Raw genomic sequence first — 15,071 nt, 5'->3', positions numbered from 1 at the left:
TTCCAATAGTCTTGAAAATGACTGAAAATCACACCATCACAGAGGAATGTACAAAACATTTTATTTTCAATATGAAGTGCTTCAAAATCTACTCGTCTTCACAAGAGAGGAAAAGACCTTCACCACAAATATTCTGAAAAAGAAATACTGGTTCTTACATACAAAAAGTAAATTTTTTTGTCTCTTTTTTTAAATCCTGAGAGGGCTGAGATGTCTATGATGTGTGACTATGGCCTGTAGATGATGTACCAATCACAAAAATGTCACGCAGCGAGTGATGACATGTGGGACATGGGGAAAGTCCTCTCCCAAGGCAGGGAGCGAGTCCACTGATACACACGCACACTTACACACTCTCGTCATAATCATTGAGTAGAGAACATAAAGGTGTGAGAGTGTGTGTGTGTGTGAGTGTGTGTGTGAGTGTGTGTAGGTGTGTGTGTGTGTGTGTGTGTGTGTGTGTATTAGGCCCGTGCTAGCCGTTCGATGATCCTGCGGTAATCCCCCAGCACTTCCTGATAGCTGCGCTCGAGCTCCTCATGCTGCAGCTGGGTGTCCATCTGGTTCACCTGGGACGCCAGCTCTTCTGGCCGCAGACACTTCCTCATTTTGGTCAGCTCTCTCTGGTTTTTCTACACACACACAGACACACACACACACACACACACACACACACACACGTTAGACTGCAGTAGTATAAATCGAAAACCTCAAAGGCCACAGAGGAGAAACACAAAAAATGTTTACTATAAATTCACCCATATTGCTACTAACATTGGGAAAAAACAAATGGAAGTCTTCCTCCAGCAGCAGCAGCCAGACTTCACTGTATTTCATTTATTAGAGCTTTAGGCAGCCCCAGAGAGAGAGACAGACAGAGAGAGAGAAAAAGAGAAGACAGAGAAAGAGAGAGAGGTGTGTGTGTGTGTGTGTGAGAGAGAGAGAGAGAGAGAGAGAGAGAGGTGTGTGTGTGAGAGAGAGAGAGGGAGAGGTGTGTGAGTGAGAGAGAGAAAAAGGTGTGTGTGTGTGTGTGTGTGAGTGAGAGAGAGAGAGAGGTGTGTGTGAGTGAGAGAGAGAGAGAGGTGTGTGTGAGTGAGTGAGAGAGAGAGAGAGGTGTGTGTGAGTGAGTGAGAGAGAGAGGTGTGTGTGAGTGAGAGAGAGAGAGAGAGAGAGAGAGAGAGAGAGAGAGAGAGAGAGAGGTGAGTGAGTGAGAGAGAGAGAGAAAGGTGACGTGGGGAACACTGTAATTGAGTCGGCAAGAGTGCTGAAAGGCTTTGGCTATGGACCAAGATTCCTCACTCATACGTCCCACAGCAGTACATGCAAAAGAGCCGCACACACACACACACACACACACACACACACACACACACAGACACAAACAACACACACAGACACAAACAACACACACAGACACAAACACACACACACACACACACACAAACAACACACACACACACACACACACACACACAAACAACACACACACACACACACACAACACACACACACACACACAACACACACACACACACAACACAGGGAGAAAACCCAGAGCTGGGTGGAAAACATGTAATCGCCAACACATTCACAAAGAAAGGGGAGCTCTAGCATTCAACTACTGGCCAAACCTCCCTCAGAGAAAAAGCTGCATCTGGCCACCAGATCCTCCGCTCTGCTCTCCCAGGCAATTCCAACTTCCTCCTCCATCCCACCCCCCACATCCCGAAACCCCACTTTTTCCCCCTTGCTTTTCAAAATGTGGTTAGGCTGCTGTCAACAATTCTCCACTGGTTAGTGTCGACCTGATATGTTGCTCGGAGAGAGTCGTCAGAGAAGGACCACATGTTGAATTTTTTAGACTAAATGTTTAAGTTTCTCAAAGAGCACAACTATGTTGCAGATTGCACAGTTTATACTGGAGACTTTAAAATACGGTCAGTGGCTACACTGCAGACAATGCAGAGAAGGGAAAGATTTCAGAGGCTGTGGAAATCTGGTTGAGCTCATCAAAGTTACAAAAATCCTCATCATGGGGGGGAAAAAACCCTATCTTGTGTAAATAGACACAGCATTAGCCTGAGCCATAATAAAGGCATTTTAAATAAGACATTAAAGAACATAATAAAATAATAATAAAAACAAAACTATGAGAGCACACAAAACAAACCCAAACATAAGCGAAGATAAAAGCTCTAGCGTTAACTGAAGTGAAGCGCCAGGCTGAGAGGTGTGCTGGCCTGGCAGCAGACCGCTGTGGTGCGGTGATTGTCGGGGGACTTGTCGCCCAGGTTCTCCCCACTGGCAGCATGAGGAGAGTGGCCTGCGCTGCGCTGGACTGGACTGGACAGGCAGACACATTCCTCCCTGTAAATTACTTAGCGCAATGAGATGCAAATCCTAAATAATGGCCCTGGCCTGAATGGAAACAAGTCTCTTGGGAGCATCAACAGCCTCCTGGTGTGACCCATTGTGCAGCCAAGACTAGAGCCTCAGCCTTCCACCAGGTTTCTCCCTTTGGAGGGGAAGGATGAATAATTTAGTTCTTTAAATGAGATAAATCCACACAGAGCAATTAGTGTCTGCACACGTTTGGAAGCTGCTAGGCTGAAGCAGAGGCCCAGCTTAGAGCAGGATCTGGTGCCAAACACAGGGACCTTGACACAACGGAACAATGGAAATTGCATCTGTATAGCAGGACAACGCTTTACCTTATAGGGTATATAAGTAAATGAGTAATTTGTGTATTCAAAAGTTATTTTTCTCTCAGAAACGTTCCACAATAGCAGTCTAAAAACCATGAGAACATTCTCGAGTCAGTTCACAGTAGCTTATGTTTCTGCACCAAGGTTTTTACAGACATGACGACCATAACATGACGACTGCATTTCGTTGTCTTTGTACTTGTACTCTGCAATTTTGAATCTAATCTAATCTAATTCAGGTTGTGTACATTCAGCTACTTCTGTTTCTCCAACAACACTGGATCAGAAGGCCAAACCATAGGAGAACCAACAGAGAAACGGAGCGAATACCTGATCAGCACATACCTTGTAGGGCCCAAATAATCGTTTTTTGACCTCCAGTCGGAATGCTCTGGCCTTCTCCTCGTTGCTCATGTCTGTTGCTCGCAAACGTAAGATTTCATACACCCGTCTGGCATGTTTCTAAACGAGAAAAGAAAATACGGCCACAGAAAGACTTTGGCAAACAGTCTCATAAATGTTCATAAGCATAAAATGCAAAAGGTGTGTGGGCAGCAGCAGTATGGACCTACAGCTCACACACACACACACACACACACACACTTTATCCTGCCATGTTACGGACATCAGGCTGTGATAATCACCAACAAGCAAGAGGGAGCTGAGAAACCTGTGATATAATTGGGCCTGCTAAATAGTGCCCTGAGAAGGGAGAGAAAAAGCACGCGTACGGAGGCCACTTTAAGGTGAATGCACGGGGTGGGCTTCCTGTTCTAATGGCCATGGGATTATGCAGGTCCAGCAGAGAATGGAGACATGGTGGCAGAACAGGCAAGGAAAAGAATAAAATAAAATAAAGAACTAAAAAACGACTTTTTTTTTTACAGACCTAACAACTTTTGGGCTTTGTCTGCTTTGTTGTGCTGTTTGTGTGTCGTGTGTGTGTTTATGTTCCCTGCGGTAAACTACCTTGTTTATCTTTAACTTCTCCTGAGCCTCGGTGGCCATGTCCTCACTGAAGCCCAGGGAGAGTTTGTCGGTGGAGAAGGACGCCAGCGTCTGGCACAGCTTGACCAGGACAAAGTCGCGCAGCTTCACGTAGCTGTCTGACGGGTCCTCCGCTGCAAAGGGGACAAGAGAAACACTGTACTCTGCCCAATTGGCACAGCTGAGCTTTCTGTATCATGCAAAACATCCACGTCTTTAACAGAGACAGTTAGAAAAGGGGGGAGACTAGGTAAGGCTTGTCCTTTGAAACGCTTCCTTTTGACACGAGTGGACTAGGGGCACAGCCACTCAGTGCTTTAGTCTTGCTGACGGCTAATTCGGCCGCACTGGCTCCTGACGCAAGAAGGGAGAAAAAAAAATGAATAATTGCGCCATTGTTGAGTTTGATTGTTGTCAGCATGTGGCAAGCACATTTCTGCTGGAAACGAGCTCGCAATTTACATCCCTCTGCTCCGACCCCCACTCCGGCTCTCGCCTGAGAGCGCTGTGGTGAGCGGGGCTGACGAGGGCCTAATTCTGCGGTCAACAACTGCCCCGCAACAGGAAACCTCCAGCACAACCCCGTACCCTCTTTCAGCCAGATGGGGGGCGGGCGCGCGCGCATATATATATATATATATATATCCGCTGTCTTCACATCTCAGTGCTGCTGCTTGGATCTCACTGGGCGAGAAAGGTGAAGGAGAAAACTGGTTCACAACCGTGTGTGCTTCACCTCACTGTGCGTTTTCATGCTGAGTGTATTTCACTAATTCACCAATTGGGATAAATGCAGACCAAATTTCCCCTCACGGGATCAAAAGAGTATATATAGTTATACTTATGTCTCACAACCCACAAAAAAAGATCATGCCAAACCATGAATAGGACGACCACAATAGGAACACTACTTCTTAGTCCCGCTGTCTCCCACACGCACAGTCCACTTGCCTGTAATGTCCTGTACTTTAGAGGAGGTGCAGTAGAACCTGTGCACAGTCTCCAGCAGCTGGGCTCCGTGGCCCTCTCCTTGGAACGGGGGCAGGATCAGCATTTGGCTGTTCACAGAGGACACGCACACACACACACACACACACAAAGACATGAAAGCGCAGCCTTTCTGACCTCTGCTCCAGAGCACCGGCCCACTACACTTAGCCACTGATGGGACACACTTCTGTTTGTCTGGGTACTCTAACAGCCTCACGGTAGCTAAACATCGGGGTGTAAAAGAATAGAAAGAGGTGAGGCACATTGGATCACAGTGCCCAGTGCCTGCTTGGTCATACACATCTTCATTAAAGACAGGAACATATTTTTAACAGCGCAAAGCTGATGACCAGTTTGCTTTTTATCCATATCAAGTGTGTGTGTGTGGCTGTGGGCTTAAACAGAAAACACGCTGTGGGGCAAAACTATTCAATCATCATCAAAGGCCACACTCAATTCATTCATTCAATCAACTGTAGTAGACTTAATGAAAAGTTACAATTGCATGCCTATCAATGGATCATAGCCAGTGCAGGAAAAAAACAACGCTACTTGTTTTATTATTTTTTAAATAACGATGTTGATCACCCTTGCCGTAACAAAACCAGGCTGGTTTATTGGATACATAAGCCAGTAATTTGGGACATTTCAGGACAAGGAAGACAGAAATGTATAATTTTCTCTTCCCTTTCTCCCTTTTACAGCACAAAAGAAGAAGGCACGTGCTTCCCGGGCAATTACCTTACACGTGGTCGGGTTTTGTCTGGGTACACATAGTAATTATAAACTGTCATGTAGCCAACAGTCGCGAAGAGAGTCTCCCCGTCCTTATTGTACTTCTCAAATCTGCAGATGAAACACACAGGCAAAACAGGTCAATTACAGGCACACTGCCCATGTGGAGTCCATTTTACCCCCCCAGCCCTCCCACCCCCATTCTACTGCCCCGGTTTTCAGTGTCAGCATGCTGCAAGCTAGCAGACCCAATTGGTACACCTGCTATGGGCTGAATGCATTATGTACTTAATTGGAGCACTGCAACTTAGGATAGGATGGGGTGGGTGGGTGGTGGAGGGGGAAGAAGGAGGTGGGGGTTTCTAGCCTCTCCAAATCACTTCAGTCCATTTGTCCATTGTCCAGATTAATAGGTGCCAAGCAAAAGAAAACACTAGCAGAGGCTCTTTTTACTGTTTGAGATTCCATTCAGTGTTTCAAAAGACAACAGTATTCAATTCAGCTCGCGGCCGAGACAAAAATGGGGCAAAAAATGAAAAGTGGCTCGGGCACAAAAGGGGGTGCTCTCAGCAGATCAACAATTCACCTCTAAGCAGGGGGGGGGGGGGGGGGGGGGGGAGAGGGGTAATTAAAGCGGCCTGGTAATTGGGCAGCAGCGCCACAAAGAGGGCCACTGGGCCCTGTCCAGGGAATGTGGGGGGTGGCATGGGGTGGGCTGAGGGGAGGCTGTTTGTCTGTGGCCTGGAGGAGATACCCACACCAGGAAGAAGTCCCAGCGGTCATCGTCCACGTCGATGAAGCTGGCAGTCTCGATGAACCACATGAGAAAGGTCTGCAGCCGCTCGTGGTACTCGCGGAAGCCAGGGCTGGACAGTTCCACCTGCGGGGAGAAACCACACACAGACCATTGTGCATTGTATTGTATCCATTACCATCACCAGTACACATGAGGGCAGAGGCCCTGGAAAATGACTCCACAATCAGCATTATGGCACTGCAAACTTCACCGCATGTTTTTAATAATAGTCTCGGTATAATGCGAGGTATGTAAAACTGCCTGAAAGTAACGGAGTTGCTGTACTAGGCAATACTAGGCTTTTATAAGCAACCAAAATTCCACTGTGTAAAATTCACACAATTCCAATTCTGTAGCGGATTTTGTGGCTACAACCACACCAAACTGAAGCCAACTGTTCATGAGGGAAGTTCTTTTGTTGATATTCTTAAGACTCCTGTACCACTGCCTCCTACATCCATACTGCTGAGAATATGTCTAGAACATGTCTACATGTGCTCCCTTTCTATGGACAGAAGGGAAGTGAGGGATGGGGCATCAGTGGCAGGGCTTCCCAGCATCACGGGGAATGGAAGAATGAGAACATAACACGTAAATGACTGTAAATGTAGTTTACTGTACCATTACAGCATGATTAACACGTGGTCTGGCCACGTTGATTTAGTTACTGACCGTGTCCAGCCTAGCAGATGAAAAGGTTGAGAGCGACAGCTAAAGGCATTTAGTACCACATTAGTACCATGTCCGAGGGACACGGAGTGCATTCAAACATTGCCAATGCCATGTGCCATTGGGGACCTACTTTGTGGATCTGATAGGTGAGGTCCTCCCCGGCCTCCTCGTTGTGAACGCTGTATGTGTGGATCAGAGTGCCGAAGGGCGTAAAGTTGGCCTCTTTCTCCAGCAGCGAGATGAAGTCGTCCGTATTGCCACAGAAACCCTGTGGGATGATCTCACGGATCTTTCCTTCCACGTCATCAGGCTTGAAGCGCGCGCACACACACACACACACACACACACACACACACACACACACACACACACACACACACACACACACACACACACACACACACACACACACACACACACACACACACACACACACACACACACACACACACACACACACACACACACACACACACACACACACAGAGAGACACACAGACACACAGACACACAGACACACAGACACACAGACACACAGACACACAGACACAAGCAAAAGGTTATTTTTACTTCCCTTGAAATCACAATCAGTTTCAAAGAAAGAAAAAAAGAAAAACTCCCTTGATTTTGAGTGATTATTTGGATGAAGATGTCTGACAGTGGCAATGCATTTTAGCATTAGTAGATCCGCAGCCATGGCCAGGGGACGCCCAATGGTGGCAATAAGATATTCTGATCAAACCTTTAAGACTCGACCAAGAACTGCTGCTGAATATCCCATGGCAAGCCAAGGCAAAGAACAACCCTTAAAGATAATTAACACAATAGGTCTAATCATGGCCACTTATTTAAAAAGAGAAGAGGCACTTGTTAAAAAAAAAAGAAAGAAAGAAAGAAAGAAAGAAAGAAAGAAAGAAAAGGACACAGCAAATTCAAAGCTGCACAAGGTTCCATGGGCATCTTTATAAAGAGCAAAGAATCAAAGTAGCAATCAGGCGGTCTCGACGCGGACACAACTTGTGTACCCTTGCTAACCACGGCCGCACATGCAATCACAAAGGACATGCAACAGAATATGTTACCATTGTTTGGTCATTAGGGTATACTTCAGGGCCTGACTGACACAGAGCACATGGAATTGAAGTGAAAGAATACATATTTTTCTGGGGCAGAAAGGGAAGCCATTAGGCAATTAAGACTGTCAGCTGAGCAGAGGCGGAGGTCTCCCTCCCCCCTCCACCCCCGGTGAAAGACCACTTAATTCAATACATTTACTACTTATCTTAAACCATGAATATTTGATGAAGTCCCCCACAATAATGCATCTCTTCTTCTCACTGGGCAATAAAATTTAATGAATTGATCTCAACTTAACAAAACCCGGGCATCAATAATAGCCTCCTCTCCACTAATCCTGGCGAGTGAACTCAATCAAACGAATCTGCCCTGGCGATTCAAAGAGACGTATGGACAATGGACACCCTGCCCCCGTCCAAGCCTCGGCCCCCACCACCCCCTTTGAATTTTTTTACCCAGCAGAATGTGCGGTGAGTTCAGCTGTAATGTTTGCATTGTATCCATTTCCAGCGGGATTGACATGAGAACACTTTGTATTAACTTGCTAAGCAGCCCTTTCACACCATTTACATGTGTGATAGGCATTAGTTTTGTGCAGAGACCCTTGCTGCTTGCCATTCAAAACAGGGAAATGAAGAAGGCCCGAACAAAATGCCCTACAAAAGGGCTAGTGCAACACGCTGCTAATTCCCCTCCTTTCAGACATCAGCTAATATCCAACTGGAAGTAATGCACCTGCAGCTGAATGCCACTTCACCATTGTAATCGTTCAACTGCATTGCAGAGGGATAAGGGACGTACATAAAAGGCCAAGGACAAACAAATCATATTGCCCGAGATCTTTCCTACATGCCACGTACAAATTGCACAATCTTCCCACAAAGGGGACCATTATTCCAAGATGATATTAGCTCACAATGCACCTTCAGAAGTTTTTTGTCCATTTTGGAATGGGATATTATCTGTAGTATGGGAGTTGACAATGGCAGTTTTAATGCTAAACACAAAGCTTGTTTGATTTAAACAAAGATCTGTTTTAAAATTCATGAAAAAAGCCAGAACACTCCTAATTCACCGCTTTGATTTTGTTTTTGTCTTAACAAGTTTTGTTGTTTTGGACCATTATGCCATTTTGACTGGCATTCTTCATGCCATCGCCAATTGTAGATTTTTTCTTTTGGCCACTTTGTGATATTATGGACGCAACAGTTCACCCCCCCCCCCCCCCATTTCCAATTATCAGTGATAATGACTAATATACACCATTCTAACTTAAAGACTAAGGGGAACTATAAACAAGTAACACAATAAATCGATAGATGAGAAAGCCCAGCGTTAGTGTGATAGCTCTCTCTCTCCACCTGTCTGATGCCCTCTTCTGTTCCATGGGAGTATTTGAACTAGTGCATATAGAGGGGGAAGGCAGCCAAGCAGAGAGGAGAGGAGAGGAGAGGAGAGGAGAGGAGAGGAGAGGAGAGGAGAGGAAACCCTCCTGTGCTCCCCCCTGCCATGGCCACCAGGCCCAGGCCCTGCCTGCGCGTTTACCCTCCTCTGCTCTGCTCTGCTCTCTGAGTGGTGCTGATCTCTGACTGGGGCCTCCCCTCACAGACAGGCAGCTGCAGATTGAACTATGCCCAGCCCTTCAGCAAATAGCCTTCTCCAGCTGCACCACAGCCAGGAAACATGAACACAGTGTGTGTGTGTGTGTGTGTGTGTGTGTACGCGCACACACACACACAATCACGTTTGTAGTCCGGACTCTAGAGACAAAGGCTTCAGTGAGCACAAAACATACAATTAGTCTGTACATTGCCTTTGTATATTTAAGGATGATTAGGCAAACAGTCAGCAGAACACTACATTATAGTATTTCTACCTTCTAACCTACCTATCTCACTACATTATAGTATTTCTACCTTTCTACTCTATCTATCTCTCTGCATTGTGAGAATACAAAGTGACACTCACTAACAATAAGAAAAAAGAATAAGACAATATAATCTGATCCCCAATACACCACAGAGGATGGAGCCAACAAGTCAACATTGTTTACATGGCTGAATCTGTGAATCAGCTTGATCTGAGCAATAACTAAAATGCTTTCTAGTTGGACAAGTTGTGACAATGTTAAGTGCTAAGGCCAAACACAACAACAACAACACATTACATAGCGCTTTTATAAGCGCCCAAGGGTTTTACAGGGAAGGATGGGGACCTCATCTAAGTATAAGTATAAGTATATATACTCTTTTGATCCAGTGAGGGAAATTTGGTCTCTGCATTTACCCTAATCCATGAATTAGTGAAACACACTCAGCACACAATGAACACACAGTGAGGTGAAGCACACACCGTGGCCCACTGGGGGCAGCCGTTGCCCACTGGTTAGCCGTTGCCCACTGGTTAGCAAATACTAATCCCGGCACAATGAGCTGCCTGCTACAACAGCGGCGCTCGGGGAGCAGTGAGGGTTAGGTGCCTTGCTCAAGGGCACTTCAGCCGTTCCTACTGGTCGGGGTTCGAACCGGCAACCCTCCAGTTACAAGTCCGAAGCGCTAACCAGTAGGCCACGGCTGCCCATCAATCATCTGAACTAGAGTCGAATGTCTCGAGACCGGTCTTGGTCTCGAGACCATTTTTTTCGTGGTCTCGGTCTTGTCACAGTCTCGACCGTCTTTGGTCTTGTCTTGGTCTCGGATCCCTCGGTCTTGTCTTGGTCTCATTGTCTTGGTCTTGCGGGTCTCAGGTCTAGTGTTGCATGGTGTATCGATACTAAAAATGTATCACGATGCCTTCACGCAAAAAAACGATACGATTTCCGACGTTTTTAGAATCAATACTTTATTAAAATAATAACGTTCTGTGTCTGTGTGAACTGCTGCTCTCACTGCTCCTTGCACGCATCTAGGCAAGTGGGCGTGTCAAGTAGGCAGCTTTGAGTGAGTGAGTGCGCAGCCAACAACGTCAACATAGTTTTTTGCCGACAGTCCTCGGCCTTGTGGATAAAACAAAAGGTGATATGAAATCTGGAACTACAGTATTTCGGATACATCGCGAATAGTGCAGGCAAGCCATCAGGTAAACAGAGGCCCGTTTGTAAAATATGTTTCAAAGTCATTTAAAAGCAGTAGGCTACACATGGAACTTGGCTAAACACCTCGCAGACATATCCTAACATTTTTAAAGAGTTTAAAGAACGTCAGGTTAACGAATATGCTATAGAAAACACAAATGGTTAGTGCCAAGTTCTTCTCTTCTGTTTTAGTCTAGCCTAAGTGAAACGAGTATGGTTCTCTGGGATAAAGCGAACCTTCCTTCATGAATACATTTTGACAAGACATAACGAGTTGTAATCATTTTGACGAGACATAACTTGTAAACAATTTCATGTTTGGTCAGTAGGGCCTACTGGTAATATTTGTTATGGCATGTCGACTGCAATTTGTTCAATAATTATTGCCCAGATGCAATGCGCTAATTAAAGCCCACATCGTATACCACCAAAGTGTGTTGAGGCCTAATAATAATAGCGGCTTATTGTTACGTGGTAGCAAATCATGCTATCAAAGAAATAGACGTAATGTAGGAGTGCACACAATTTGCAACAGGTAATGGTGTAGGCCTATCTAACGAAAACCTGAGTGGTTGGAACGTCGTATTTGTACACTGGGCCCAAAGAAATCTATCCTTACATTTTTGCCTTTGCAACTGGCAAAGAAATCCCATGAACACGGGAAGGCCTAGGGTAGCCTATACTGTACATCAGATGGCCTAAAGATTAGGCCCCTCTGCATAGCATTCAGTGATTTGCATGCAGTCATTTCAACACTGACCTTGATCTAGTCTAGTTTGGCTATTTAAAGCTTCTTTATTGCCAAAACACAACACAATGTAAATGAACTATAACAAACAAAAAAGGACTTAATCACACAAAGTAGGCCAACTATTTTACTGACTAAAAAAATAATAATTATGTAGGAAGTTCAGAAGTTTAGAACCCAGAATTGACCAGCACATTACAAAAGTGCACCAAATTCAACAATGACTCAATACACTAGGAGGAGGTATGAGTCTTTTCTTTTCCCGAGATCTTAGGATTTTCTTGTAGGATCATTTCAGTATCGAGCATCGTGATATTTATGGCAGGTATCGTATCGAAGTCATAATTTTGGTATCGTGACAACACTACACGACATAGTGGTCGGGAGATTTGCAACAAATAATGTCCATGATACAAAACATAACATTCGATAATGCAACATTAAATTATTTTGCCTTTCATGCCCTTCAAATGTAACCTTTCAAATGTAACCAATCAATGACATACATGTATTTTGTTGTGATTAAGAAACTGGCGCTCATTCAATCAAAAGACGCAAGTGTAGCCAGCGCGAAACGTTAGGTTTACATCGTAGCTGTCAGTCACAGTCAGACCTAGTAATAATAATGTCAGCGAATTCCGGCATCATTAAATTTGCATTCACGGAACATAAAGAAATTTGCAGTCCAGGGGCAAGAAAGAAGCATTCTGCAAAATGCAAGTTTTGCAAAGTCTCTCTCACCGAAACCAGTCTACGAAAACATTTACAGTGAGTGAGCTCACAGTCACATTCATGACATGCTCTGTCTCTGCATTGTTCTGTCTGTAGTTGAAATAATACTTTCTTAAATTGAATTTAAACTGGGACTGAACCTCTTACCCCAGTACGCTGCTCCTATTCAGTTGATGCAAGTTATGGTGTAACACTAGCTCACTAGCTGTTTTTTGTTTTTTTTTTGGTCTCGGTCTCGTCTCGGTCTCGTCTCGACTTTGTCTTGGTCTTGACTCAGTCTGTCTTGGCCTTGGTCTCGTCTTGGTCTCGGTCTTGATACCCTCTGGTCTTGGTAGTGTCTTGGTCTCGGTTTAGGCGGTCTTGACTACAAGTCTAATCTGAACTACCGCCAATGTGTAGCACCCACCTGGGTGAAGCACAGCAACCAACTCAGTTCAGAGACACAGCTCATTCCCCCATTGCTATTTTATTCTAGACATTGCGGCCACTTTTGGCTTGGGATGATAAAAAAAAAACTGAATCAAACTGAAATCAATTTAAAAAATGACACTGAATAGACAGCCATTTAGTTGGGCAATTTGTCTATATGAGCCAGCTGGTAGTTTGTAGGGGCACTCAATCCAGCTGTTGCCGGGCTATCTAGCTCAGAGTAGTCCTATGATATTGTCCATAAACAAATTATACAACCATGTGGTTTTGTTTTGACTGAGTGCAGACAACCATATCAAAACAATTTGAATAAATGTATTACCTCGACACACTCAAACTTCTCTGTAACCTTTGAGGAGTATTTCACTTTAAAGAGTGTTGTCAAGTTGCCGGCACTGTAGTACAGTTGAATCTGAAGTCCCTTGTACCCAAAAGCCACTTCACTGTGAAAAGACAAGTGCAGCATCTGACACTTAGTACAGATTAAGATTTATGGATCATGTAATCTTCACAAAAAACAAAACAGGTCTTGAGTCTGCCAGAATCATTACCGAAATCACGATGTTACGCTTAACTAGATCAGATTATAATATGTTAACTGATAAACTTAAGACTATGACTTGAGGGCTAATAGACTCTAAACCATAGAGAAAAAGTCTGACATTTAAATAGGCAAGCTACTTTATCTTTTTGTTGCACAGTGCATAGTTGAACAGCTCTAAGCAGTAGAAGAAAGAACTCACTCGTCTCCATAGAGTTGGTGGGTGAATTCGGGGTGGAATGTTGTGCTTTCGTCCTCTACCTCCTCTGGAAACCGAACTATGACAGAACATTAAACACTTAACAGAACTGAATCTACAGAAGGGGGTAATCATTGTAAGTTATTGCAGCCAGACTGATGACGACCAACAAGTTGTATGAACTACATTCATAACTGCTTACCTAATTTTAAACTTATGGCTTCGTTGGTATCACACTTGTACTCCGCCAACTTCTTCTCCATTGCGTTCACACCTGTGGAATACATTACGTCTTCAACAAATGTAACTAAAGCATAGTTAGAATGTTTTTAAAGCTGAGATTAATTCACGTTTTACTAACATTATCCCAGACTATTATTGTTAGACACCTAGCTAGTTTAAGCAAGAGCTAATCCATGCTGTGACTACACTAATCAACTTGCGAGTAAGCTACAGAGCCAGCTAACACTGCATATGCAAAGTACTACTTTTCTACATAATGAAGTTGTCGAATAGAGCTTACAAGTTAACCTACAGCTCGGCGCATACAGTGCATCATTCGATTATAGTCAGTTGACAAATTAGGCGAGGGCAGAGCCAAATTAGCCATGGCTAATATAGAATTACGAAACGCTAACGTTATAGCGCTACACAGCTGCTGAACCCCATGTTAGCAGTTAGCAAAATGTCAACATCCGCAATTCCAATCAAGGTACAGAGGTGGACTAAGAAGTGGTAAAATGTCAGAGTAATTTGTCAGACCTGAGTTCAGGGTCCCTAGTTTATAACTTTGTGAAGCCATCGAAGACGAATAACGTTAGCTCGTCGCAACAGTGGTGGCTATGCTACATACAAGCTAGCTTGAAGACTACGCAACCCCCTGACACAAGCCCAAGGATCAACCTACTATTACCATAAAACGTTACACCGTGCTCCAGAATCGCTACTGCAAACACAAACACAAGACTGCCATTGTTAATATCTGTCAGAGTTATAATGGTCACCCTTACCCGCCATTTCTGTCCACAACACCAGCGCGTCGTTCCACGGTGCCCGCGAAATGCAAACACACTTCCTGTTTACCCACGTGTTTCCGTCCTGTTACGTCAGTACCTTTACTATTTTTTGTTGTTGTAACGATAGCGATTACTTTGTTTTTTTGGACACTACCCTATGTGAACTATCCCCATAAAATTCACCCAATTCTATTTAATGTTAAAATTGACTACGTATTCGCAGATTAAATAGAACAGAACAGAAATGTAATATTATATCATATAAGGCCTGCATTGTTTTGTTTTTTTAAAGATGTTTAGGAAAACCAAGTCAGATAGTCACGTGAATGGATCCTCTAACAGCATCTACGGTAGGTCAATTGCTTTAAAGT

The 15,071-nt window shown here is 44.4% G+C and overlaps 1 protein-coding gene across 1 annotated transcript; it reads right to left on the bottom strand.

The window, feature by feature from the left end:
- Positions 1–41: 41 nt before the first annotated feature.
- Positions 42–14,772, bottom strand: hat1 (histone acetyltransferase 1). Its single transcript, XM_076263778.1, has 11 exons — positions 14,695–14,772; positions 13,887–13,958; positions 13,688–13,763; positions 13,267–13,387; positions 7,016–7,195; positions 6,176–6,297; positions 5,424–5,528; positions 4,644–4,750; positions 3,675–3,826; positions 3,051–3,167; positions 42–632 (listed from the first exon to the last, which is right to left on the bottom strand). The coding sequence occupies exons 1-11, from the start codon at positions 14,699–14,701 to the stop codon at positions 465–467; spliced, it is 1,227 nt and encodes a 408-aa protein (XP_076119893.1). The 5' UTR covers positions 14,702–14,772; the 3' UTR covers positions 42–464.
- Between the last annotated feature and the right edge of the window lie 299 nt (positions 14,773–15,071).

Source organism: Alosa pseudoharengus, unplaced genomic scaffold (assembly GCF_046254945.1).
Source record: "Alosa pseudoharengus isolate Yale_2024_CS ecotype anadromous, Long Island Sound unplaced genomic scaffold, YU_APseudo_1.1 YU_APseudo_1.1_scf_3, whole genome shotgun sequence".
NCBI classification, from domain to species: Eukaryota; Metazoa; Chordata; class Actinopteri; order Clupeiformes; family Clupeidae; genus Alosa; species Alosa pseudoharengus.
The sequence above is the reverse complement of the archived record's forward strand: the minus strand, read 5'-3'. Positions and strand labels throughout refer to the sequence as shown.

What these genes read in the sequence shown, in the direction of transcription:
- hat1 (XM_076263778.1), bottom strand. An exon ending in TCACCTATCAGATCCACAAA is followed by an intron (nt 6,298 to 7,015) that starts GTAGGTCCCCAA and finishes TTCTCCCCGCAG; the next exon opens with GTGGAACTGTCCAGCCCTGG. An exon ending in TAAAGTACAGGACATTACAG is followed by an intron (nt 3,827 to 4,643) that starts GCAAGTGGACTG and finishes TCCCCTTTGCAG; the next exon opens with CGGAGGACCCGTCAGACAGC.